The 27,792-nt window shown below is 35.4% G+C and overlaps 1 protein-coding gene across 6 annotated transcripts in view; it reads right to left on the reverse strand.

Annotated features, from left to right (window-relative positions):
- LOC124175079 (MAGE-like protein 2) overlaps positions 1–27,792 on the reverse strand; it is a 238,982-nt gene that overhangs the window by 72,461 nt on the left and 138,729 nt on the right. For all 6 annotated transcript variants that reach the window (XM_046554989.1, XM_046554954.1, XM_046554964.1 and 3 more), the window contains one exon: positions 20,814–21,749. In XM_046554989.1, the coding sequence (XP_046410945.1) occupies positions 20,814–21,749 (936 nt within the window). The remainder of the gene's footprint in view (positions 1–20,813; positions 21,750–27,792) is intronic.

The raw sequence follows: 27,792 nt of genomic DNA on the forward strand, positions 1-27,792 counted from the left end.
TTGGAAGAGTGCGCTCAAAAATATAAAACAAACGAGAAGCATGCTCAAGTCATTTTCCTCACACGTGCATCAAAAGTGGGGCTTTGCGTAGCAGTTTGGCCGGACGAAAGTAGCCAATCTTATCTTAGTTTTATAAAGATAGGTTCGCGCATGCGGAGTACATAATTGCTTCATTTTCGCCTCTAGGGAGAAGAAATTGACCACTCGCGTCCCACAAAACTCCTACGCAAAGCTCGACCACTTTTCATTCACTTGCTATAAAAATTATCGTGTGTGATTCGGGCCAAAAGTTACCGATCGTAACTCACGTGATTGACACCCTCTCTTCGCTTAGGTGCAAACTTCACACTTTGGCCAAGCAATAGAGCAGAAAATAAGTGATTCTGTGACAAAAATACTAGCGGAATTCCGAATGTGCCATCATTACACGAAAGGCAGTCCGTAATTGTATTTTTTATGTTTGTTACTCACAATAATGGTCTAGCATTTTTTATTAACGTTTATACGCAAAAAATCGTGATTTTTAAAGTTGCTTGCTTATAGAATCGAAACCAACGAAGCAATCTTAATGCTATCATGACACGAGTTGTAGAGAATCAAAATGCGAACAAATCATCTTGATGCTGTCACGAGACGAGTTGAAGAGAAACAAAATGCGAGCTTTGGAACGACTCGATCGGATCATTATTAGCGGAGAAAACACCAAAAAAACAGAAAAAATCTTCATTCTTTCAAAAATTCATAACTCCGTTATTTCTTAAGCCATAGTGCTGGTCCTTAGAAAAAAAGTAGTGATTGACATGTTCTTCATTCACGCACAAGATAGGCGCCATCGGATGAATTGTTTTTGCACAATCGCGATTTGAATTTTCAATACACTATTTTTCACAGCGTCTGGATGGTATATCATAATTTTATGCCAAAATGCTGCACTATGGGTGAAAAATGATCCCGAACATGACTGAAAACGGCCGAGCGCAAGAACGCAGTCGAGTAGTGGGGATTGTACGACGAGGGGAGGCGCATATGTAATAATAGAAGCGCACGGTGCGCGATTTATCAATCTTTTAACTCGATTATTTCAGCAACCACTGGAGCTATGTCAATTTTTTTATTTTCTATTATGGGGTAGCTGAACCACAGGAAACTGATTCTCCATTCAGATGTCACAAAAAATCAGCGGAAAAGCTGCAATTGAATGGTTTTTAAAAATATCCTTACATGAATATGAAATAGATGAAAAATAAACGAAGAGGAACATGATTTAATATAGTACATGGTCATCGACAAAGCTCCATTGGTTGCTGAAATAATCGAATTAAAAGATTGCTAAATCGTGCGCGATGCGCTTCGATTATTATACATATATGCGCCTCCCCTCGTTTTCAATCATGTTCGGGATCATTTTTTACTCCAATCTTGTCTGATTTGGTCATGGATGATTCAGAAGACGATTGTTCAAACAAACTTGACTTTACGCTTCCATTCTATTTCAGATCTGTTAATAACATAATCACTGATGTTCCTTCCAACAAAGGCGATTCAATTCTAGATGTCTGAACAATTCCACCCTCGGTTTCGTATCACATCTGAAATAGAATGCAACCGTGAATTCAATTTTTTTGATATGCTTATTATCAATGAAAATCAGCTTATCAAAACGGAATGGTTCTACAAAGTCACCTGGTCACAGAGGTACTTAAATTTTCATTCTCACCATCCCAGATCATACAAGATTGGAAGGATCAATTGTTTGGTTGATAGAGCGATTAGATTATTTAGTATTGAATTTCATAATAAGAACCTTTCGTTGATCTATCATGTACTACGCAAGAACGATGATCCACCGATCCTTCTTAATAAACGTATACAAGAGAAATACAAGTCTGTTTGTGATTCTCATAATAATAATGAAGTAACTGTTGCACATATTAATCCCAAAAACTTTGTTTCTATCCTTTATATTGTCAATCTATTCGAGTCTCTAAATAGAATTTTATCAAAATATAATATTCAATTTGTCGGTAAAAAAGTACATGATTTATCTTCTTTGTTTGATTCAGGTAAAGATTTTCTATCCTTGGACAAGCGTTCTTGCGTCGTTTAGGAATTTCTATGTAGACAAAGTAATATGTTATACGTAGGATAAACAAGTAGGCAGTTGCATACGAGAATCAATGAACATAAAAGAAACATTCATGAGCATGAGGATAATTACACAGCTCTAACGAGACATTAGATTGAATTTGATCATGCCTTCAACGATGATCAAGTCAGTATTTTAGATGTTGAACCTTTGTATTACAAACGCTTGTTGTTAGAAATATTTAACATTGTTGCACATCCTAATTCTCTCAATCTAAGACAGGATATTGAACATCTCAGCACAATTTACACTGCTGTGATACATTAACCATAACTACTAATTATCGACTGAACTTGCTCTCTACCTTATCTTATTATGATATTTTCCTATCCATTTACATCGTGATCTCATTGTTGATGCTTCTTCCTACTTACTGATTTCGTTCTCTTTTCAGTTGCACGTTGGAGGATCTACTTGTAGAAAATCGATTTTTTGTCTGCTGTGTCTTTGAATTAATTTAAAAACTCAGATGAACGTTTGGGAGCTACGTATTGCTATTTTCATTACCACAATGGGCTTTTAGTCTACTTTGTTTTATTTAATGTTTTCTTCATTCTTCGTTTATAAGATGTGTAATATTCCACGTCATTATCAGGTAATTCCTATTGAAGGTTATGTCTGCACACGTGCCTTCGTTACTCATAATTATCTGTTATAAGTTTAAATATTTCACTCCTTTTACCAATTGCTCTTTTCTTGTCATAGATGGTTTTGTAAATAAATAATCGTTCTGACAAGGGCCGCCACTCAGGCCGAAACGTAAACAAAATTTTTGGTTGTCTGTTACTGATCTTCATATTCAAGAAAAAGTTCTAATTCAACATTATCGAGGTCAAGAAACTATTATTCATAATTTTTTATGTATTCTGTAACATTTTGCTATAAAACAAGGATACTTGTTTTGCACTACTTTAGTTCTATTTGACAAATTTTCTGGAAAAATAGAAATCGGACCATTCGTGACATATCCACATACTCTGAAAGATAGTAAAAAATTCAAATTGCAATTGTGCAAAAACTATTCATCCAACAGCGTCTATCTTATGTACAAATAAAGATCATATTACATCTGTTCGAAGGTCCCATACTACGACTTGAAAAATGCCGGAGTTGTAAATTTAAAAAAAAAAAAACAAAGTTATTTTCTGTTTTGGATGTTTTCTCCGGTTCTCTGATCGAATCGTTTCAAAACTTATTGTTTGCTTGATTTGTGTCACAAAGGGAGAATTCGAGGGGGATTGGGTAGTCGGGGTTTTTGAATAACAACACAGTCGTTTCGCGGGTAATTTAGTGAATCACAACTTGCTCAGGCGTAAAAACCCTCCCGGAGTGGAGGGAGAAGCCTGAATAAGCCAGATAGTGCAACCAAGTTTTTTGACTGAAGTAACATCAGACCCGATTACATGAAAGTAAATCAGTTCTTGACCTCTCTTATGATGTAGAAAATTTTCTTGGTTATGTAGATCTTCCTATTAAAAATATCAAAATTATAAATCAACGTTTCGACCCTAGGATGTGGGTCATCTTCAGGACTGTTTATTGCATCTAGTACAAGAGAGTAAAAAAAATATAAATTTGGTGAATTTTAAATATGTTATATTTATATATTATTTTGAATTTTAAATTAAATAATCGAACAAATTTCTTAGATGTAATGATTATTAACAAATCCTTGACCATAGAAACCGATTGGTTTCAGAAACTAACACAAAGATATTTAAATTATAATTGACATCATCCGAAATCCTGCAAGATAGGCACCGTTATTAATTTGGTAGATAGGGGAATAGAACTTGCAAATGATTGCTTCATGATGAAAGTCTTGAAATAATAAAAGAAGTTCTTTTAAAAAATGATTATCCATGCAAATTATTACACAAAATTATAACATCGAGACGCCGTGTCATAGTTAAAGGAGACACAACAAGGAAGATAATCATATGGATAACAATAATTTGTTTAGTTTCGTGTCAATTCCTTATGTTTCAGGATTATTTGAATTGTTAAATAGAACTTTTAAGAAATATAATATTAAATTCACCGGAAACAACTTAAATGATTTGTGGTTAGTTTTCGATTCGGGCAAAGACGCGTTACTTGGAGATAAACATTCAAATTTGGTGTACAAAATTCCATGTAAAAATTGTAACAAGCCGTACATCGGTCAGACTAGTCGGTTACTTTCCGTTAGATTAAATGAACACAAGAACAACATCAAAGAGTTTGACCACCACACGGCCCTAACTAAACAAATGTTACAATTTAATCGCTAATTTGATTATCATAATATAAGAATTCTCTATGAAGAACCTCGTTATTATAACAGACTAATTTTCGAAATGTGCAATATTGTAAGTCACACTGATTCTATGAATCTAATTGTAAGACAGGATGTGGAGAATTTGAGTGACGCCTATGTAAAATTAATTACGGACGCTAGTCTCTAGGATAAGTTACCGACTGTGTTCACAATTATTCAAATTTGAATTGATAGTTTCTGTTCTAGTTTCTCGTTTCGGTTCCTCCTTACTTCTTCCTTATTGTTTCGGTGGTCACCACGTACGCAAGCCAGAGTTTAATCTAAATTTTTCCAATTTAAATATCCTTATTGTGACGGATGGAGACGTGGGAAGTAAGAAGAAAAAGAGAAAGGAAAAATTCCCGGTTCCTTAAAATATGATGAACGCATCTAGTCCACGGTTGATCCTCTTTTCTCAATGTAAATAGGTCTGTATAAACAGAATTAGGTGATATTACAAAAACAAGTGTTGATCACGCATAACTTATTGGTTCAACCGTTTCAAATACCGTTATGCGATATTATATTATGGTTTTTTTTTCTTGTTCAAGGTATTTTTATAATACAATTTTCTGTGTGTGAGTTCCATCCAAGGGCCCTCGTCATTGGTGTATATTTAAATTTAAAATGTTAAACAATTTCAAGTGGAGAATGAAAAGAAGTCTTCAGTGCAAAGATACTTTTCTTCTGGTTCTTTTCGTATTTGCTGGTTGGTTGGAAATTTTGAACAGTTCAGTATGAGACTTTACATCGTTGTGCAATAATTGAGATGCTATGTAACGAGTAAGCAAATTTATTTGTTTATATACATGTATTTATATTTTTTTCTCTTGTACTAGATGCAGTAAACAATCCAGAAGATGACGCACATCCGAAGGTCGAAACGTTGACTTATAATTTCGGCGTTTTTAATAAGAAGATCTAAATATACAAGAAAATTGTCTACACCAATTACATGAAGATGAGGACCTCCAGAGGTCAACCTTAATTTCTAGCTTAATTATCGCTACCTAAGAGAGCTCTGTCATTTTAGTCTAATTAACGCAGGAGGGACGGTCTTAATAATAAGCGAAAGAAGACTTGGACCAATCTACAGAATTGTGGAAAGCACTCCCCACCTAAGCCTGCAACGCGGCCTCAGCCGAGGCCTTTTTCACATGGCAGGATGTGGACTCAAGGTCGCAAGAGAGGTGTGCCCCGGCGGCAATTCTAAGATCAATTCTAAGATCACGTACCCGCGAGCACATCATGTGACTCGTCCAGCTGATGCCCCCAGCTTGATGAGCTAGTCGAACAATTGGCTAGTGGCTCTGAGAGGCGCGCCCATAATAGGGAGTTGACTCAATACAGGGAATCCAATTGAGGATAAGGTGGTTTACGAAATATGCACCAAGCTACGCTCATCCCCACTCATTCACGGCCGAAACCAATCTGCCTAAATCCGTGCGCTCAACGTTATCAGAGCGTCAAGCGCCACCCGCCTGCCCTCTGGTTTTAAGCACTGAAACTAATCAAGCTGCTCTATATTTTGAGCTATACTGATCGCCAAATAGCTAGGGAGCTGGGTGCCAAAATTTATAAATGATTTGTTCGTTTGGCAGACATTATTAATATCAAATTTTGTACCATGAGAAACATTAAGGACCGCGTCTGCCACCATGACAGGCCTGCGTTGTCAATTGACAGCGCTTGAAAAATTAAAAAAAAGGGTGTGCTAAATCATTTGTTCGTGTCTGCCTCTTGAACTGATGGTCAGAATCATCCTGAAAACGATCAAAATCCAGCGGCAGACATCCAGACCTCTGACTTTTGTAGTAGTAAATTTTTTAAGTTTTTTTTATGATTTAAAAACGTGTATATGAAATGTTCGCTCGGCAGACCTGAATTGTTCGATTAAAAACAATGTGAAGGGCCACACAAAAATGGTCTGCCACCATGGTAGGACTGAGTTGTCAATTGATAGCGCTTCAAAAATGTAAAAAAAAGGGTACTAAATCATGTGTTCGTGTCTGCCTCTTGGACTGATGCTCAGAATCGTCCTCAAAACGTTGAAAATCCAGAGGCAGACATCCAGACACCTGATTTTCCAAAGGCAGACCATTTAAACATAAATTTTTTTTTTAACTCTACGCTCGCGCCAAGCCACAAGTACAAAATTCTGCGCCTACAAAATGTTAATAAAAGTAATTTATGTTACATACAAGTAATTGATAGGAATAATTTTAAAAAAATATTTCAAAAATTCGGGTTCTAAATCTGTTACCTGCCATCCCACAGGTATAAGATGAACTGTATTGTTTGTCCTTCTTTCTTAGAGAGAAAAAAGTGAGAACGTTATAACTCCGGAGAGAGTTGGGTCATATCTATACATAGATATATGTGCAGGTATATACCTATACGTATATAATAAATTGTTAAATAATTATTTGTTCAAACAATTTGGTTAATAACTTTTGGGCAATATTATTATTGATGATCGTTGTTCATAGCATGTCGAATGTTGTTGAATTTTTTCAGATTCTTATTAAGTAACAAAGTACGAAAAGTCTGATCGTACACAATTTTTGGCTGGGACGATCCATAACATACATCTTTAAATTTATTTGCGTCTTCTGACGTTGTAATAAACTGTTCTTTTTCTTTTTTTTATTGGATCCAATAAAAACGACTGAACAATATATATAATAATACTAAAACTATTAATACCAACAATAAATAACCGTAATACCCACTTTCCCTTGATTCTGCGTGAACTTCAAAAAATCGTACACCTCAAAATCAGTGACCAAAATGTCTGCCAACTTTTTTTTGTATTCGAGTAGTCCTATTGAATCGAATGGACGCAACTAGAACGACGAACAAATGATTTAGTAGAGCTTTTTTTTACATTTTTACAACTACGTCCCGTGATAATGCAGGGCATGTCTGCATCTGCATTTTCAACGTTTTGAGGACGATTCTGAGCATCAGTTCAAGAGGCAGACACGAACACATGATTTAGTACCCTTTTTTTTTACATTTTTGAAGCGCTGTAACTCAAAAACGCACACGGAAAAAAAAATTCTGTTCGGCGAGCTGTATTCTACAGCTCCAGTAACTATACGCACTCTACGGTCTATCTTATAGTTACAGCAACTATATATTAGTCAGCTCTGATAGCTGCAAGTTGTTCAGCTCTCACAGCTGAATGGTTTTGCTCTAAGAGCTGTAAGTTGCGCTGTGCTCTGGTGCGTTGACATATTTCATAACCTTCAAATTTCATGAGTATGATTTAAATACAGTTGATAGATAATTGTTTAAATAGTCCATTCAAATATGTAAATGACACTGAATAAATAATGATAATAATGATGAAAAATAATACTAATAGCAATATAATTGTACTATTTAATAATAAGCGATGTGAGCGGAGCCGAAAAATTCTGGTCTAGCTCTTCGAACGAAGCTGTTTAGCTGAGAGAGCTGAACAACGTACAGCTATGACAGCTGACTAACAGTCAGTTATACGAACCATGCAGTGCTCTTCCAATAACAGAACGTTTAGTTCGACGAACTGTTTACAAGTAACTATCTAATATTTAGTTCCACGAGCTGAATTTTTTTTTCCGTGCAGGGACGTACGACCTTAATTAACTGAGCCAAATCGATTTGTATTGATCTGAACTTTCATCCCTATCGATATGAGAGACGAACAAATTATTTACCAAAATGGCACCCAGCTCCCTAGTTAAAACGCGCGAACACTCATTTTGTTCGAATTTTGATTCTCTACAACTCGTCTGTTGCATCAAGATCGCTTCATTGGTTTCGATTTTATAAGCAAAAAAAAATAAAAAAATTTTGCGACCATAGCTGCGAGTAGGAATCATAACAAAATACAAGTACGGACTGCCTTCCGTCTGATGATCGCACAGTTGGAATTCCGTTAGTATTCTTGTCATGAAAAATCCTCTATTGCTTGGCCTAATTCGTCGCAATAACAAACAATATACTATAGGCTTCGTCCTAAGCTTGAAAAAATATCTTCTGCAATCTAAAAATCGGGTGAAAGTTTTAGGGTTTGTGGAGGATCGTCATAAGCTTAATCTCAAATTCCCACAGCAGAAGAGACAGACGACATGTAACCTAATAACTCACTTCTCTAAGAAAAGGAGCTGTAAAATTAGAGAGTGTTGATCGTAGCCTGCTAAACGGTAGAGTGACAAACACAAGAGAATCAATCGGACAGAATAAAATTCATATCCCTTCAAAATTAGATCCCGTCAAGTATGCGGATTATTAGGAGTTATAGTTATACCACCAACATTTTTTCAGATTCCTCACTGTCTGGGATGGGAGAATATTGTTGTGGTAAATGGACCAAAGGTTGGTGGAATTTGTTAGAGCAGAGTTTTCGTACAAACGTTCTCGAATTGAAAGCAGCACTATGTGCATTCAGGCGTTTTACAAAAAATTTACGTTGTCGCCAGATACTTTTGAGAACAGATAACTCCAGCCTGCATCAACAAAATGGGTAGAGTAGAATTTCCAAATCTCAATACCGAAGCCAGACATATTATCTGGCAGTAGTTATTATTGCTATCAAAAATGTGTTGTCTACTGCCATAAGTATAAAATACCTATTCCAGGAGATATTTTAGAAAGTGGTAAATTATATAGAAATGAAATCAAACTATCTGCAAGCAGTATAATCTCCACGGACACACTATATCACACGTGTAACTTCAAAAGGCTTCGTCCTATTCACGTGGTCACTGCTTGCACTAACACATGTATAACTTTTGGCTAAGCCAAGCTCAGTGGAAAAAAGTTGTGGGTATATTGGTGCAAGGGATGAGCGCATGTCTCGGAAGGGGCCTTCTTAAGAGGCCTTGACGGTCGATTCATTGAACCGAAAACACTTTTCCAAAATTTGCTTGGAAAATTCGATTTTTAAAGTCGATGCCGAATTTGCGATCAGTGCGATGAAGCAGCGTTGGCACATGCGTATACAGTTGGAATGCTTTATTTTACACATTAGCGCTTCACTTGGCGCATGCGCACTTTCGAATAACTCAATTGTACGCACTATGTCGTCAAGAGTAAGTTACCTAATTCTAATTTTACGTTTTGTGAGTGGCATTTTCGATGCTTCTCAGGTACGATCATATAGACAGGTCCAGAAACTCCTGTGGTGGAGGTGAGTCTCTTATCGAGGCGGGCTGTGTTTGGGAAACCTACCACGAGTGCAAAGATGCTGCAACCCAATAGTAGGTGGTAAACTCAGCTCCTAATATATTTTTTTAGATTTGTTTAATGCATAGTAGTTCCCGAATTTCGTTCATCAACAAATCCAATAACTGCATATAGAATGTAATATGTAGGAATATGTATAGAATAAAATAAGTAGGAGTTACGTCTGAGCATTTACGTTGCTCCTCGATATACTCTATGGTTATTCTATTATACTTAGATTAAAGTCAGGAGTGATGACACTAAAAAGTGGAAAAATAAGTGTGACGCAAGAGGGCATAAAGGAACTACAGGGTATGATTTCTAACTTGACATCAATGTCAAAAACTACAAATAAAGCGGTCGAAGCGATTCAAAAATCGAACAAGAAAATGGTAGAATCACAAAAGAAGCTTGCCGAGGATATTGAAGCATGGCGATCAAAGTCTGAAGCTCTCGAAAATGATTCAACAAGCGAAAGAAAAAGATTGTGAGAATAGAGAAAACTCGAGCCTTCCAAGACAAAGATACAGCAAAAAATCTTATGTTTTCTAATATACCAGAAAAAGGTGAGGAAACTATTGAAAGTTGTAGTACAGGCGAATGAGGCATGTAATCGACTGACTCCTGTTCTTTTCGAGAACAGCTTCGTCAATTTTTTCGTAGGTAGATTTGACCTCAACCAATAAGCCCTTGATTTTGCCGCCATATCAATTTAACAGCTGATTGTTTATAAAAATATTGAAAAAAAAAATCGAATTTTTATTTTTAATTTTTTTTCTATCGGCGTGAGGAAAAAATGTTCGATATGAAAGTAGTAGGTCTCATTCTCGTGCATAAAAAATAAATATTTTTGATTCAAAAAATAATTTTCAGTTTGGACGTAAAATGCAAAACAACCAGCCATTTTTTTTTTTTTTAATTTCAATCCAGTTTCCTTGATTATAAATTAAAACCTTCGAAACACACATGTCACTTGTGAAATTAGTGCTTCAAAAACCAGTCCAAAAATTATTGGATTATCTCGTACATTATGGCAACAAATAGCGATTTTCGAAAAACTTTCGGTACCAATAGAATCCAACATAATGGGGTTACAGCGTCAAAAAAAATTTTTGTAGAAGGATTTCTTTTTTTTTTAAATCGAATTACTTTTTTCTCAGCAATCGGCATATGTCATTAGTTTTTGATTTTGATTAATGTTTTTTTTCTTTTAATTTAATGCTTTTTTTTTAATTTATTTTTCTTTTTTCTTCGTCTATTTTTTTCATTTTTTTTCATTTTTTTTCAATGATGGCAATTAATTAGATTTAAAAAAAAAGAAATCCTTCTACGACAATTTTTGCCGGAGATATTGCGATATAAAAGAAAGAAAAGAAGACAAAAAAATATTGATCAAAATGAAAAATTAATGACATATCCCGATTGCTGAGAAAAGAGTAATTAGTTTTTTAAAAAAATAAATCTAACAATTTTTATCGGAGGTATTGCGATATAAAAGGAAAAAAAAAAATTTTTGATCAAAATAAAAAACTCATTGAATATTCCGATAGCTGAGAAAAAAATAATTTGTTTAAAAAAAGAAAAGATACTTCTACGATAATTTTTACCGGAGATATTCATTTAACAACTACCGTTCGACCATCCGCTCTCGTATGCCCCCGCCGCGTCGCCACGCCATCATTTCACGTTGCCGCGCTGCTGGGATGCGACGCCTCGCGTTTGCCTCGATTCACTAATTAACTTTGATAAAAATAGAGCTTAAATCAAAATGAAAAAGTTCTTATTTGACCCTTGAGGTATGGACGAGACATAGTATTTTTTTCAAATCTTAATATTATTAACATTGATAATAAATCGCAAATAAGTAAAACAAGTGTAACTCCGGTTCCGGTAGAGATGAAGAGGTTTTTTTTTTAATTTTTCGTCTCAAAAATAGAAATAACAATATTAAAAAATGTTTTTCGTAAGTCTATAATTTCAGCAATAATCCTATTTGTCAAGTAAGAAAACTTTTCAATCGCATTAGTAATCTCCATATCTGTAAGTACTACGAGAAATTTTTTTTGACGCTGTCACCTCATTATGTTGGATTCTATTGGTACCCAAAGTTTTTTCGAAAATCGCTATTTGTTGCCATAATCGACGAGATAATCGAAAAATTTTTGGACTGGTTTTTGAAGCACTAATTTCACACGCGACATGTGAGTTTCGAAGGTTTAAACTTATAATTAAGAAAACAGGATTGAAATTTGAAAAAAAAAATAATGGCTGTTTTTTTACATTTTGTGGCCAAACTAAAAATTATTTTTTGAATCAAGATTTTTTTTCAAATACACGAGGATGAGACATACTACTTTTATATCAAATATTTTTTCCTCACGCCGATACAAAAAAGGTTAAAAATTAAAATTCGATTTTTTTTTCAACATTTTTATGAACAATCAGCAGTTAAATTGATATGGCGGCAAAATCAAGGGCTCATTGGTTGAGGTCAAATCTGCCTACAAAAAAATCGGTGAAACTGTTCTCGAAAAGAACAGGAGTCAATGCTTACTCGGCTGGACTATTATGCAACCTGGGTATGCTAAAACGATTGACAAGGAAAGTCTTTCCGCTGACATGCTTCGATTTTGATGAAATTTATATATGTTATTCTACATCAAAATCTAAGGGATACGTAATTTTTTTATCGGCGGAGAAACATTTTTAGGGGGTGAAATTATCCTTTGCAGTTGAGACCTCCGAGGGGTACTTTTCAGGTTTCACCTATTTTCACTTGAGATAATCGAATGCACCCAAACGGATAATTACCTTAATGATAAACGATGAAAAATGCAACTGGTTTCAAATCGGGGGGTTGCATAGGAAAAAAGTTATAGGGGTTAAAATTCATAAAATTGTTGTAACAAAAAAACTATTATACCTATCTCGATAGATTCAATTGCACTTTGAAGAGCGAAAAAAAATAATACATATGGGTTTTCGCGTTTTTCTCGCAATCCAAGTTAAGGGGGTAAGCTACCCCCCTGTACGTTTACATTTTATCTCAATAAAACGGCAGTAATTCTTTTTTTGTCTTATTTCTTCTCGTAGTGATTCGTTTTTTCTCTAAATTCTCGACATCTACGTATCAAACGATGGACAGATTTTTCTCGAAATTATATTTTCATAATTGGTTAAAGTGATAGGACCAAAAGTATGCATCCAATCTTAATGGTTTGTTTTTTATTTGAAGGCAGTTTGAGACTGTTCTAGTTATACTTAAAACATTCCATTTAAAATTTATTCAAACAATGGATTTTACCCAATTGAGGAAGGAAATTTGGAAAAAATCAAATTTTTCCGCTGAAAATTCTACCACTTCATCAATTTTTTATTTTTTGTAACTTTTGACGGTATTATACGAATCACATTCACAGTTTAAAAGAATTCACTTATTCATTTTTGCCACCAAAAATGACAGATTGGATAACTTTTACGGATAACATTTTTTTTTATTAGTTAATACTGAATATACAACAAGACGAATTTCAAAAATATCTATTTCTTATATTTTTCACAAAAATTTAGGAAATACTGACATATTTTCATAGTTATCGTAATCCCTCCCCCCTTGCTTGAAGGTGTTATCTGGGAGTCACCTCTGTTCAGTCTGTCACTCGCTTCCATAATTAGATTTGAAATACGACGTAGAAGCAATGATAAAACTGCGATCGCGGGATATATTCACCACGGTCGGCTATTTTTCTTTTACACAACGAAAGAAGTCACTTACAATTCGAGACTATTTAGAACGAAATTGCAAATATTAATGAAAATGAAGATAAATCCTTTGAACGTTATTAGAATGCTTCTCGCAACTTTTAAAGTTATGCGTTTACCGGATACGCCAGTAAATAACGATGAAATACAGTTTAAAGAAAACTTTGAAAATATTTTGTTGAGTGCAATGAACGAATACAGTGGTTTCGAAATGGTAGAAGAAAATTCTTTGCATTTCGAAGAACCGTTTAAGGATTGGGAAATGGAAATTGTTGAAGATAAAGAATGGGCAAACGTCCTGTATGAACCAGAACTTTCGCCTGATACATGCACTCGTGATAACGAAGACTTATCTTACGAGTACAAATTAAGGGCCGTTGAGTATTGGCGCAGTGGGAAGAAAAGAAATTTGGGTTTGGGCAGTGATAAACAAAGGTTCAAGAAAGTGCAATCTATACGACAGTTGCACCGGTGGGCCCACAATTTGAACAAGGGGGGGACATACAAAGAAAAATTAGCACTAATTTGTGGTTACACTTTCGAAAATTTCAAAGCTGCTGTGGATGCTGGTTTAATAGTGCACGATTCTGATTTGAAAAAATGGGCCTTACATGCTCAAAAAGAAATAAGGCATACTGATTTTCGTTTCAAAGCATCTCGTACGTGGATAAACTCATTCAAAGCAGCTCATCGTATCGTATCGAGAAAAATTAATAAATTCATTACATCCAAAACAATTGAAGATGGAAAAGTCTTGGAACAACAAATTCAAAAATTTGTCTGTGACGTAAAGCAAAATATTAGAACGTACAGATTGTCAAATACATTTGACGCAGATCAGAGTGGCTTCCAACTAGAAATGCATTCGGGAAGAACTTTAGCAGTCGAAGGAGAAAAGCAAGTACAATGTCTTGTACGATCAGTCTCTTCTACGAGCCACAGTTACACTATTCAGCCGACTGTATCAGCTGACGGTAAGCTGCTAATCTCCTCTATTTTTGGTTTTAAAAGAACTAACTGGCAAGATTGGTCCAATAGTGGAGAAAACGCTTTTCAGACCAGATAATGTATACACAGAAGTATCCAAGCCTGGGAAGCTTACTTCAGGTATAAATTACACCCACTGTTTTTGTATAGACATTTTTTCGAATGAAAAAATGATAGGTTTTTCTATTTTTAGATCATTTTAAAATTTGGTTGCAGCATGCATTTTTCCCGAAAGTTAGTTCAAAATCTCTATTACTGATTGATTCTTCGACTGGACACTGTCCCCAAGCTGTACTTGATGTGAAACCTTCAAATAGAGATGTTAAAGTAATGCTCATACCTAAAGGAACTACCGGAAAAATCCAGCCCCTCGATGTTTTTGGATTCCGAGTATGGAAAAATTTTGTTCGACATTTTTCTGATAATTGTCTTTTGATGAATTATGATATTGATTTGCATTTGAGAAACAATATCATAAAGCTTCAGTCACTTGTTCATAACCAACTGTCGTCACCACGTTATATCGATCTTTTCAAATATTCTTGGTACAAAAGTGGTTACATAGAAGAAAAACCAACGAATTTTGAAAATTCTGTACACTTTGCACTTGGAGATTCCTGCAACTCACACTGTGAAATTCCAGGATGTGAAATTGTTGCTATTGTTCGCTGTTCCTGGTGTAAAAAGTCGTTATGTTTGAAACACTTTTTCGATGAGTATTATTACTGCAGTACTTACAACGGCTAATAGAGCATATGATTATATATTCGCTTCTATTTATTGCTATAGTGATTATTTTGTTAAACCGTTGACATATTATCAATAAAAAATACGAGTGTATTGTACGCTTTCTTTTTTTACTTGACTACGCAGTTTTTCTGTGCGTCATCCCAAAACTTGGTCTTATCTACCGAAACGACTATGTGTAAGTGCTTATCGTATGCTTATGTCATCTCATTGCCAAATAGATATCAGTCAGAATTATCGATGAATCAGATATAAATACTTCTTCAACGAAAGATCGATCTATAAATAAGTTGGCTCCTAGATAAAACCGTTTATTAAATGCTATATACGTGATGAGGTTGTGGTAAATTGAAAAAAAACATATCACTAGGAGAAGGAATAAAAAAAAATAATGATTACTGCCGTTTTATTGGGATTAAATGTAAACGAACACAGGGGTAGTTCACCCCCTTAACTTGATTTGCGAGAAAAACGCGAAAACCCATATGTGTTATTTTTTGTCGCTCTTCAAAGTGCAATTGAATCCATCGAGACAGGTGCAATAGTTTTTTTTTTTGTTATAACGATTTTATGAATTTCAACCCCTATAATTTTTTTTCTATGCAACCCCCTGATATGAAACCAATTGCATGTTTCATCGTTTATCATCAAGGTAATTATCCATTTGGGTGCATTCGATTATCTCAAGTGAAAATAGGTGAAACCTGAAAAGTACCCCTCGGAGGTCTCAACTGCAAAGGATAATTTCACCCCCTAGAAACGTTTCTCCGCCGATAAAAAAAAATACGTGTCTCTTAGATTTTGATGTAGAATAACATATATGAATTTCATCAAAATCGAAGCATGTCAGCGGAAAGACTTTCCTTGTGAGATAGACATCGATGTGAGTGAGATAGACTCAGTGGTAAGAGTCGGTGTCAACAAAGAGACTCGGCCAATTAAACTAACCTTGAAATTGTTAATCAACAGAAGCTATCATCTTGAAACAGGTTCTTGAATACAAACCATAATATGTTTTTGTTGGGCACGACCTGAGCAAGGAAAGAAAGCGATGGACCTGAAAAAGTTATTGGAAGCAAAACAGAAAGATATCAAAAGAAAAGGCAGCAAAACTGGATATGGACGGGCAAATCATAAATATAACTGAAGCGCAAAGGTAATTGAGCTCGCTTCATCATTCGGAAAAAGGAAACAGTGAAAATAATTCTTGTAACTTAAGATATGAGGTTTTTAAAACGCTAAGATCAGCATTGCCGAGAAAGAATACGATCCAGCATGCCAAAAGAAACCTGGAATCTAAGTACGCCAAAGATAGAAGAATTTCGGCGCGGATGACAAACAAGATCAAAGCAGGCGTGAAGTGGGGCGCGACGGTGATCAGGGGATATAACAACCAGCATATCATTCTAACGCACTCAAGCTTATCGTTTGAAATATGAAAAGGATAGGCGACATAATAGACATCAGAGATCAATTACACACAGGAGACACTGTAGGTGTAAGCAAGACGTGGTGTGAGGATAAATCACGAGTGGAGATATTCACACGCAATACATCTAAAGAAATAATCTTATATAGCCAAGCTATCAAAGAAGCGGACAAGGTAAAGGCAGAAGGAGGACTCGTGATATTTCTCGATGAGCAGTGATACAACAATATCCACATCAAGGTACTTCATCATCACAAGAATAAGAAGATTTGTCATGTTTATACATGGTATTGTTTACGTAAGCCTGATAATGGGGTTGCCGAGTGTAGTTGGAGAAATAAAAAAGGGAATATATAATATTTTTTTAAAATATCCGAATGAAAAAATAATCGTATCGGGCGATTTTAACGTTCGTGTCGGTTCTGAGAATACCTACTCTGAGGATTCAATTTTTGATAACACATCACTAATAGGTAAAAGAGAAACTTCAGATTAAATTTATAATCCTGGAAGACGAAAACTGGTGGAAGTTATGGAATCTTTAGGATTCTTTTTACTAAATGGTAGAATAAATAATGATATTCCTAGGAAGTTTACATGTAATATACAAGTATCCTTGATTGCTCAACAATTGATCTCATGTGTGCAAGTGCCCAAACGCTAGGTTTGATACGAACGTTTGAAGTACTCGATGATTTTGTCACTAAGTTTGACTACTACCCGGTGGCAGTCACCTTGAATACGGAAGTTCAATAAAGTATTTAAAGAAGAGTCAAATCGAAAAACAACTTACTGTATCCATTTCAAATACAAATGTTATGTAATTTGCTGTCGCGATTGCTAAACATGGATATTGATGAGTTCAATACTTTTTTAGATACAAATATTACATATGCACTTCTATAAAAATATATCACATAGACCTTGGTTTAATTACCCATGCAAACTTGCCAAAGATGTGGTAAAAACCAATTTAAAAATATTTCAAAATGAGAAGTTTGCAAAGCCTTTTGTAGGAATTTACGTATAAAATAAAAAAACTTGTAATAACACAATAAAAGCAGTAAAAACGGAATATACTGATAATCTGATAAACAATATATGCAGTGCCAAAAACTCGAAATGATTGTCGAACAATTAACTTGCACAGGAAAAGTAGTATCACCATAAACTACATAGAAGCCAAAGACTGGTAATCCTTCTTTTCTCAGGCCTCAAATCTGACACGATTTTTTAACTGCACCCCTAAGCCTGGAAGAAATTAAAAAACCGTCTCAAATTGTGTAAGAGTGGAAAGTCACCAGGCAAGAGTAGTATAAGCAATGAATTTCTTAAAAAATTTCCGGAGAACTGGATTTTATTCGTGAATGTATTTTTTAATGAAATTTTAGTGATTGATTACACTCCACTGAACTACTCAGAGATAATTGTTAAAATGTTGCATAAAAGTAAGGGTAGTAATACGGAACCAAATAATTATAGACCAATTGCTTTGATTAATTGTACTGCAAAAGTTGCAAACATTTTGAATAATAGACATGGTGCGAAAGAGAGAATCTATTTTCTGAAGGGCAAGTAGGTTTCAGAAAAGGTAGAAGATGACTACATATTCTCTCTGATAGTGAAATCAATAATTCAAAATTATATTAATAGAGACAAAGGTAAACTAAACGCCCTACTTATAGATTTCAAGTCCGCATTCCCATCCGTCAATAACAATATTCTCTGACAAAACTTATTTGACACAGATTTTTGTAAGAATACATTTTAATTTCTTTACGTCCCTGGATGTGCATACTATGCACATCTAAAGTCAGAGTTATTCCCCACTCGAAACCACTTGGTGCAAGCTGCTGATCTGTCATTTCTCTAACGAGTGTCTTAGAAGGCAGTCAAAAACCAAAAGTATTATGATTCATATATGTAGTCCGTTTTATTTATTTTCCTGCCAAAACCTAATATCCCAATAGTTATGGTACAAAAATAATTATTATTCTGAGATCACTTTACAGGAAAGCTAACATGAGAATATATACGAATTTTGAAGTAACAGATCCGAAACAAATACTGCAGGGTGTCTTGCAGGGAGAAACAATATCACCTTTACTTTTTGTGAATTTTATGACTAATTTAGTAGACTTCATGACTGAAAGAGGCATTTGTGGAATTTCCATCAATCATTTGACTGAGATAATTTTATTGGCCTATGCCGATGATATTGTAATTTTCTCAAACTGTTATACTCAGATAAAAAAAACCATCAAATTTTGATACGAGTATTGCCAATTAAATAAATTAGAATTAATTGTAAACAAAACTAAGGTTGCACTCTTTCAAAAAGGTGGCTACAGTCAGAAGAAAAAACATGCGCTCTATTATTTTGGTTTACAGGAAAGCAAATATGTAAATGAATATGTCTACTTGGGAACTATTATGACCCAGACAACCCTGTATAAGAATAAGAAGAAAGAAGAATACAGAACAAACGGTCAAAAAGGCAAAAGTAGGATGTGTGTCTATTAATGTCAGTTATCTACAAGCTACAAATTCACAACTGGTGGATATATTTAAATTATATGACTCACTGGTCTCCTCTATTCTGATGTATAGCGCGATAAGATACATGGATGATTTGGAAAAAGGTCAATCACTGGTTTTCAATCTTCTATTAAATCTCCCACACAATACACCAAGCTACTCGATCAGATTGGAAACTGGCCAACCTCCAATTCCATTGAAACAATTTAAACTTATCCTGAAATGGATAATAAAGGTTTCAGAAATAAGATCAGAAGAATATCCAAAAATTTTCCTGAGGTGACTAATAACGCTACATAAGATTAAGAATCAGAACACTCGATACAACTGGGTAGCTCAAATCATAGAACACTTCTTTAAATCAATAAGTAAGGAGGAGGTTCTCTTAAAATGCGATGCAGACTTACTAAAATGTGAGAAATTTACTTTACTTTGTGAATTTGAGAAGCACCTAAGGTTTTTAGATTTAGAGAATCTGTCAAGTCTACATCTCTAGTAATTTATCCAGTAATCAGCATGCAGAGCTCTGTACAAAAATATTTATCACTAAAACATGGCTAACAGAAACTTGGCGTTCATTGCCCAGCTAAGATTAAATAATAATATAGTAGGTTGAATAATGATTTATAACCAAATATATGAATTGAAAAACAACTATTTATATTATCGGTGTAGAAAATTCGGAGAGATTTTTTTCTTTTCCTTACAAAATGTGAAAATTTTGTACACAGAAGAAGAGAATCCTTAGTACCCTTGTTGATGTGAAATTAGACCTATTATACTATCCCTAGTAGTATCCCTACTAGATCTATCTTGGAACACCCAACTTATTATCATGTTCAAAAAATGATGACACTCTGTTCAGCGATACTATAGAGTATTAGAGAGTCATAAATTTACGAATTTCTTTCTCCTTCCCTACATTTTTCCAAAGTGTTACATCTTTAAACTAACTAGTACATAAGTAATATTACATGTAACTCGTTCGTATAATTTTTTGATAAAAATTGAACAATAAACAAATTCTACAGATAAAATAATTAAAAATTAGATATAACCTTCATTTTTAAATTACAGGTTATCGATCGGGTTTGACAAAATTCGTAAACTTTATAATAAATCGGAACAGCACTTGTCTCTGAAATTAGTTTTACATTTTATGATCGAAACGTACAAAATAAACAAGATTACGAAACAATATTTAACAGAGCCAAGTCAATTTATTATATAATTTAGCACAGAGCGACTCAACGACATCTTGAACTGCTGTGATTTGCAGGACGATAATTTATGACCAGAGCAATCACTGACGCTACTTCGAGCGTGTTGTGAGGTTACAAGGATTTGTTTCCATTTGACTACTCCTAGATTGCAGCTCTCTAACTTTAGCTACCAATTTCTGAAATTTTTGAGCTTCAATAAGAGACTTACCCCTACCACGAAAGTTTCCAGACCTGTGAATACGACCGTGTTCTCGGATCAAGCTTTTCGCTCAGATGTTGCAAAACATAGTGTGTGATACACGTGTGGAGAGGCGTTGTTTGACGATTGTGATTACTGCACTCACCTTGGTTCGTGCTGCGTTTACACTTGTGTTCGCGACAACGCAGCAGTGACCTTCGGCTGAAACGGTCCACTTTACGTACTTGTTACACAATAATTATCATTACTTTTCTGTACTAGGTACTCACTTGAATTTGAGCTTGAGACTGTTGAATTGGTTGCGGCTGTTGAGTTTGGTACAACCAAGGCGCTGCTTGTGGTGGTGGCAGTTGTGGTGGCGGCACTTGTGTTGGCGGAGGTACATGAGCCATCATTTCAACAGAAGTTAGCCCGCGACTACCAGATGGTGGGGGAACCATTTGGGGTGGCGGGACAGGCTGTGGTGCCCCTTGCTCAAAACTATTATCCGGTTGGTCTTGCAGCACTTCTCCAATTTGAGGAGCTGATTGTTGGTGTTGTCCAGACGGTGAATTAGAGACTACAAATGTCTGCGTTGAAGGTGGGGGTACTTGCAAGTGAAACTGAGAAGAAGGCTGTCCTTCAAAATACTGCGACGGAGGGGATTCATGTGTTTGTTGAACAATATGATTCCCAGGCTGTAGGACAAATTGTGTCTGTGACTGAGATCCTGGCGTCTGAACTTGCTGGTACTGGATTTGATAAGTCTGTGGTAGCGGCGGTGGTGGTTGATTGTGGGAAAAATTGGGTGGGGGAAAGTGTAGGTGAAGAAGAGGAGGAGGAGGCTGCTGTGTAATATTCATAGGCGTAGATGGTGGAGGTTGATGTAAATTAACATTCACTGTCTCAATAATGTTGTGCGACGGAGTCGGAGGCCGCTGCATGTTCGGCTGCGTATAGACGTATGAAACCGCTCCACTGACCGGGGCGCTACTACTGGAGACAAAGTTCTGTTGTGATGGACATTGTGGAGGAGGCTGACTCATAACATACATTTGTGTCAACGATTGTGGTGACGACTGAGATCCAGGCGGAGGTACTTGAATACCCTGAATTTGTAGAGACTGGGCTGGATGTATCTGATACTGTACTTGACTCACTGTTGGTGGCGGACCAATGAGTTGCACCTGACCGACCGGTGGCGGAGGTATGAAGCTCTGCATTTCCTTGAAAAAAAAAACATCGACTAATTGGGTGTGCGTAAAAACAAATTTTATCACCTTTTTATGCTAAAACAAAATATTGACTATAAAATACAATAAATTTGAAGGAATTTTCAATTATTGACCTTTCTGTAATTGAATAACAAGGATTTTATAATCGCGAATATACGAACCCCTTCACGTGATTATAAAACGCGCCATCATTGGCGACCTGAGCCGATGACGTCACGATGTTACAGTCAAGAACGTGGCGGTCGAGGCTACATAGCTTTGAACGTTTAATCCACACACATGTTCAGTCAACAAGTATCAATTATTACAAATACTTGATTTATTTGCTACCAAGTATATGAAAAAATGTCCGATACGGGATTTGTCAAGGCAACTGCTACTAATTTACCAACTGTTAGAGCAAAGCCAAGGAATGCGAAAAAGGAAAAGGGTTTTTGATTAAATAAGAGACGATTATTATTTATCACAAATAATGCTGTTACATGTTCTTTATTTAATGAATGCACAAAGAGTAATGGTGGCTTGTACGCGTTATATCAAGATTCGCGGCAGCGAATCGCCGCCAAGTACCCGCAGGGCGGCGAGCGCTAGCCGAGAATCTTTACCCGGACCAACTAAAGCTCACAATCAGGGTGTAATGTCTCCGGAACATGTGAATGATTTCTAACAAAACTCACAGGACTTGAAGATCTTGTCCATATGACCTTTCACTATAAATTTGATTGAAATCTGCCCACCAGTTTTAAAGTTATTAACAAAGTTGATATAAAATGAAAAATCTTCTTCTTCTTCTCCGCCTAGGCTTGGGACCTCGATGAGTAACGAACGGCTACACGGGTTGAGTTAAAATTTAAACAAGGAGTCACTGCTATTCAAATCTCGCTCCCTATTGATTTGGAAGTAGATCCGAACATGCACACGAACGAAAAAAATTGTTGAAATCTTGAGGCACGGAACTCTGCTTGGGACCTCATTATGTATCGAACCGCTATACATATTGAATTTTAAATTTGAAAAAATTGCGAAAGCTATTGAATTCTTCAAGCCTATTGATTTTGATGTGAATCAGAACATTTAATCAGACGGTATTACCGTCCTTTAGAAGACTTATTAAGTGGAGTGGACCATCGTGGCCGCCATCTTTATAGCTAACGGCAGAGTTGACTGGTGATCAACGTAGGAACTTCCGCGGTCAGGAGCGTACACATATGCAAAATTATTTATGGTGCCTTCGGGGTCCCAAATTTCTGATATTTTCTTTGATGAGAACATGTGCAGAACATTACTTATTGGTCATCAAAGATTGATTCTGTGACAGGAGATGTCGATTATTGGCCTTACTGTCGGAACACATTACTCGGGGCTCCTCGAGAATCTTAGGAAATAAGGATCGATTATAAATTCATACTTGCGCGCCCAAATTTGAGTTGGGCGAATAACTAGACCAATCGGAAACATACCGAATAAGCGTACCGGTTATCCACACGGAAAGAGTGGGGGTTAACTGGGACACTCTGCGCCGAACCCTCGAAGAACGAGGTTTAGCTTTAATACATATTTGTAATTGTGTATGTGCTGTGCCATTAATATTGTAATATCGATTAATTATCAATATCACCAAGAAGGTTATCGAAAGAATCGATCCCCGAGAAGCCCGGATTGGGAATAAAAGTACGAAAACGTACAAGTATATCGAAACTGTAAGGCTTATTTGATCCTGTCTATTGAGTTTCCTCCTTCATTCTCTCTCTACACTGGGCCTTCCAACTCAGACTCACTCCCTGAGATTCAATCGATTGTTGTTGTTTACCGTTAAAGCACCTGGCGCCCAAATATTTCGAAGATAGTTATAATTAACGAAATTTGTTGTTAATCGATTCTTGAGCCCCGGTAGCTCTGTACCCAAGCCGCGCCGGGTGAAAGGCTTTCAAGGAAGAAAAATTAGCTAACGTGCTGTTAAATTAATAATAATAAAAAAAGGCCTGTCTCAATTCAGTTGTAAAGATGAATACTTTTTTTGCTTTTATTTCTGCATTGTGTTCTGGAACCAAAAACTGCATCCTTTCTAATCAACGTATGTAACAGCTTGTTCAATTCAAAAGAATAAGTCAATAACAAACCTGTTGATAATTCATAGTAATAATTGCTTACACTGAAGTATGTCACTGTTCGACATAATAACGTACCTTAAACTAGTCTTTAAAAAGAATAGGATTACTAAATAGATCCATCAATATTTTGAAATAGGACAGAAGTTCGCATTTATGTTAGTATCGAAGTACACAGGATAATTAATTGTAGATTTTTTTATTTCACTTACTATTAGTTACACACATGTGGAAATAATGTTTTCAAAAACAGTTCAGCACAAATATCATATATCATTAGACTGGTCCTTAGAAAGTTCATCTGGAAAAGATATCCAGATTGGGTACAAAAAAAAAGTAGAAAATTCTTCGAATATTGGAGATAAACAAAAACACTCGATGACGATGATCGATCACTAACTTCAAGTAATGAATAATGAGTGCAAATTGGGAATAATGACTGATTGATTTGTGATTAAATTATAAATGATTCATCTTGTTTTTATCTTCAATATTCCAAGAATTTTTCTGCCATGGTTGGAATTGTTTCAGGAGTGTCAACGTACAAAGCTATGTTTTCTTCGTCATTTCGATGCTACATTGGAAATACTGTTCAAATAGCTGATGTAGTAGTTAATTTCTCACATAGATTTTTCATCGTCAGTGATTATTAGCTGTTCCTACCTAAATTCGAAACTCAAAATGAATTGATGCTCACAGGCACCCGTTTTGATTGAACGAGAAGGCTGACATTTTCGCCCAATTTAAAAAAATTTTTTTAACCGATCTAAGAGGTGCTGAGCCGGTTCAAATAAAACAATGACTTTTTTAAGGATCAGTCTAATAATTATACTAAACAATCCACATACGATGCTTCTTGTATTGTCATGCTGATGGCTCTTTCAAAATCAAGCGTGTACCCAACGCATCAATCAACCTTCAGCGTCAGACGTCCTGTAAAAAGAAGAAACGATTATTTCGAAAATTGCTTTCCAATATCTCGTATAAGTTGTAATTTGAGAAAATGAGATATAGAAAATCAGTTATGTGGTATGTTGAGATATGTCTACCTGTCATACAGTATGATCACTAAGATCTGTACACTCACTCCATATCATCTTCGTCGCATTTCCATGCTGCAGAGTATCATCTTTAGGGTCGTAGTCTTCCCACATCACACAAATACAAGCTCGATTCCCTAGTTCAAATTTTCAGGGCTTCTTTGGGACAGAATAAAGCAGCTTTCCTGAAAGTTTGAAACAAATCGAAGTTCGGAGAAAAAAGTTCTTGTTATTTAAAAACAGCGATTTTTAAAAATTTGATTGGTTTTAAATAGCTATAACTTTACAAAATCGGAGCAATTAAGCAAAAGCTGGGTAGATTTCACTAAAATATACCTCGACAAAAGATATTAGCTGCTGGTCGACTCTCAACTTCAAATACCGTACATATAATAGTGTTTTATGAATAGGTAAAATTTAACCAAAACAGTTGTTTAGTTGGAAGCTATTAGCTAAGCCCGATATAAGTTTAAGCCTAATATCTATTTTTTTCATAAAAGTAGAAGTCTTACTGAGTAGAATGCCGCTGAGCAGGAGTCTTTAAGTTACATAGAAGCTGAGATACAAATATTTGAAAATTAGTGAAAAATCGACTTTTTTAAAAATTCAAAAAATTCTCCAGCGGCCGGATTTGCACATATCTGGCTCAAATTTCCAGGATCGTCGCCTTTTTAGGTGTACTTTCAAGGGAAAAATCAGCTTCAAAATCGCCGACCCTAGTGCGCACACTTTCGTCGAGAATTAATGGATCTGCCCACATATATTATATTCTAATCTTTCTTTTATGGACATAAAACACAGCACTTCAGGCATGTCTCTGATTCTTGTGTATGTGTTGACTCGTAAAATTACTCTCATCGCTCTGTTTTGTGCTTTCTGTTGTTTCTCTAGTTCTCCTCTTCCCATGTTTATCATTATCGAGGCACAATATTCGAAATGCGGTGCTATTATTGTTTTATATATCGTACATCGTGTGTATGGTGATATATAATTGCTTATTCGGATTAAAGAACTCGTTTTTTAACTATTTTTCTTTAAAATATAATAACAATGTTCTTTAAATAGTAAACGGTCATCCAGTAGGATACCGAGGTACTTCATTATTTCTACCCTTTCCAGTTTATTGCCATCTTACATTTCTATCTTAATTTCCCTTCCAAACTCTCTCCGCACATTCTTTATCACTGTATATTTCGTTTTGTTCGCATTCATTTTTAATTTTTTTTCGTTTAACCAGTCCTCTAGTTTTCTGAGCACTTTTTGCAATTTTTGTTCTAATTCTTGTGTGCTTCCTGCTGCGACATAAATTAGTTTATCATCTGCAAATAATTTTATCGTTGATTCCGTTGTCTTCGCCTTCACAATGTCGTTTATATACATTATGAACAACAGTGGTCCCAGGACGGAACTCTGTGGTACTTCATATTGTACATTCGCCCGTCTCGATGTGTTATTACCGATCTTGACTTGTTGATATCTCCCATTTATGTAAGATTCAAACCACTTCAGCACTCTTCTTTTTATACCGCATGTTTCCATCTTCTTTATCATTCTTGCTACATCGATTGTTTCAAACGCTCTTTTTAGGTCCATAAATATTACACCGACCATCTTATTCTCGCTCACCAATACTTTCCATTCGTCCAGTACCGTTTGAATAGCTGTCTCGCACGAATGATTTTTTCTTAATCCCGATTGGTGTTCTATCAGTATTTGATTATTCACCAAGAAATTATCGAGTTATTGTTTGTCTACCAGTTCCATCACCTTTTCATATATCGGCAGTATATTAATTGGTCGAAATTCACTGACTTTTAATGTATTGGCTACTTTTGGTATCGGTATTACTGTTGATACTTTCCATTCTGTTGGACAAGCTCCTTCGTTTAAGCTGGTATTAATTACATCTGTTAATTCTTTTTTTATAACATCATATATTTCCCTCAGCATTGTTGTCGTTATTCCTTCTCCTGTTCCCTTTTTTTTCTTGTCCATGTTTAGTATTATTCGTCGTAATTCTTCTTCCGTAATCTCTTCGAAGTTCTCCCGTTCGTTGATGATATCATTTCTTCTTATTATTACTTTGCCTTTATCTTGTCTGTGGTCGATACTTAAAATTATTTTTTTATACTGTTAATGAAATATTGGTTGAATTTATTAGGTACATCTATTGGAGTACTTTCTCCGTCCTCTTCTTCTTCCTCTTATCAAATATTACTTCCTCGTATTTGTTGAATCTTTCTGCTTTTCTCTTAATCAATTCTTGTAACGTTTTCCACATTACATCAGGATTGTTTCTGTTGTTGTCGATCTTATTTTCGTAATATTCTTTTTTTTTTATTCCTGATGGCTTGTACTGCATCGTTTCTGGGTCTTCTATACTCTTCCAAGTCTGTTTTTTCTTTTGTTTTTATGGCTCTTTTATATAAGGCACCTATTTCCTTTGTGATTTCCATTATTTCTACAGAGTACCAGTACTTATCTAACCATTTAGCTGGAATTGTTACTCTTTTCTTTAGCGCGATTATGTCTAGTCGTTTTATTATGTTTTTTATCAACCCGTCGGCCTTTTCGTCTACTGTTTCATTATTTCTTTGTTCTTTTTTAATATTATCCCACACTTTTTTTGAAGTTTTTTGTCGTGATTGCTTTCTTGTGTCTTGTTATAAATTCCCTTTTTTTTTAATTTATTTTATATTTTTTTTTTTTGCTAAAACTATCCATGCGTGATCCGTTATAATTGGTGTTTGTTGTACACTGATAAGTTGGGTATCAGTTGGGTTTTGTTCGAAGAAACTAGATCTATTATGGTTTGGCTTCTTTCTGTTCTTGTTGCCTCGGTTACGTATTGTTTCATTCCTATCGCTTGTTGCTCTCTTATCAGCT

This window comes from Neodiprion fabricii, chromosome 1, assembly GCF_021155785.1.
Source record: "Neodiprion fabricii isolate iyNeoFabr1 chromosome 1, iyNeoFabr1.1, whole genome shotgun sequence".
NCBI classification, from domain to species: domain Eukaryota; kingdom Metazoa; phylum Arthropoda; class Insecta; order Hymenoptera; family Diprionidae; genus Neodiprion; species Neodiprion fabricii.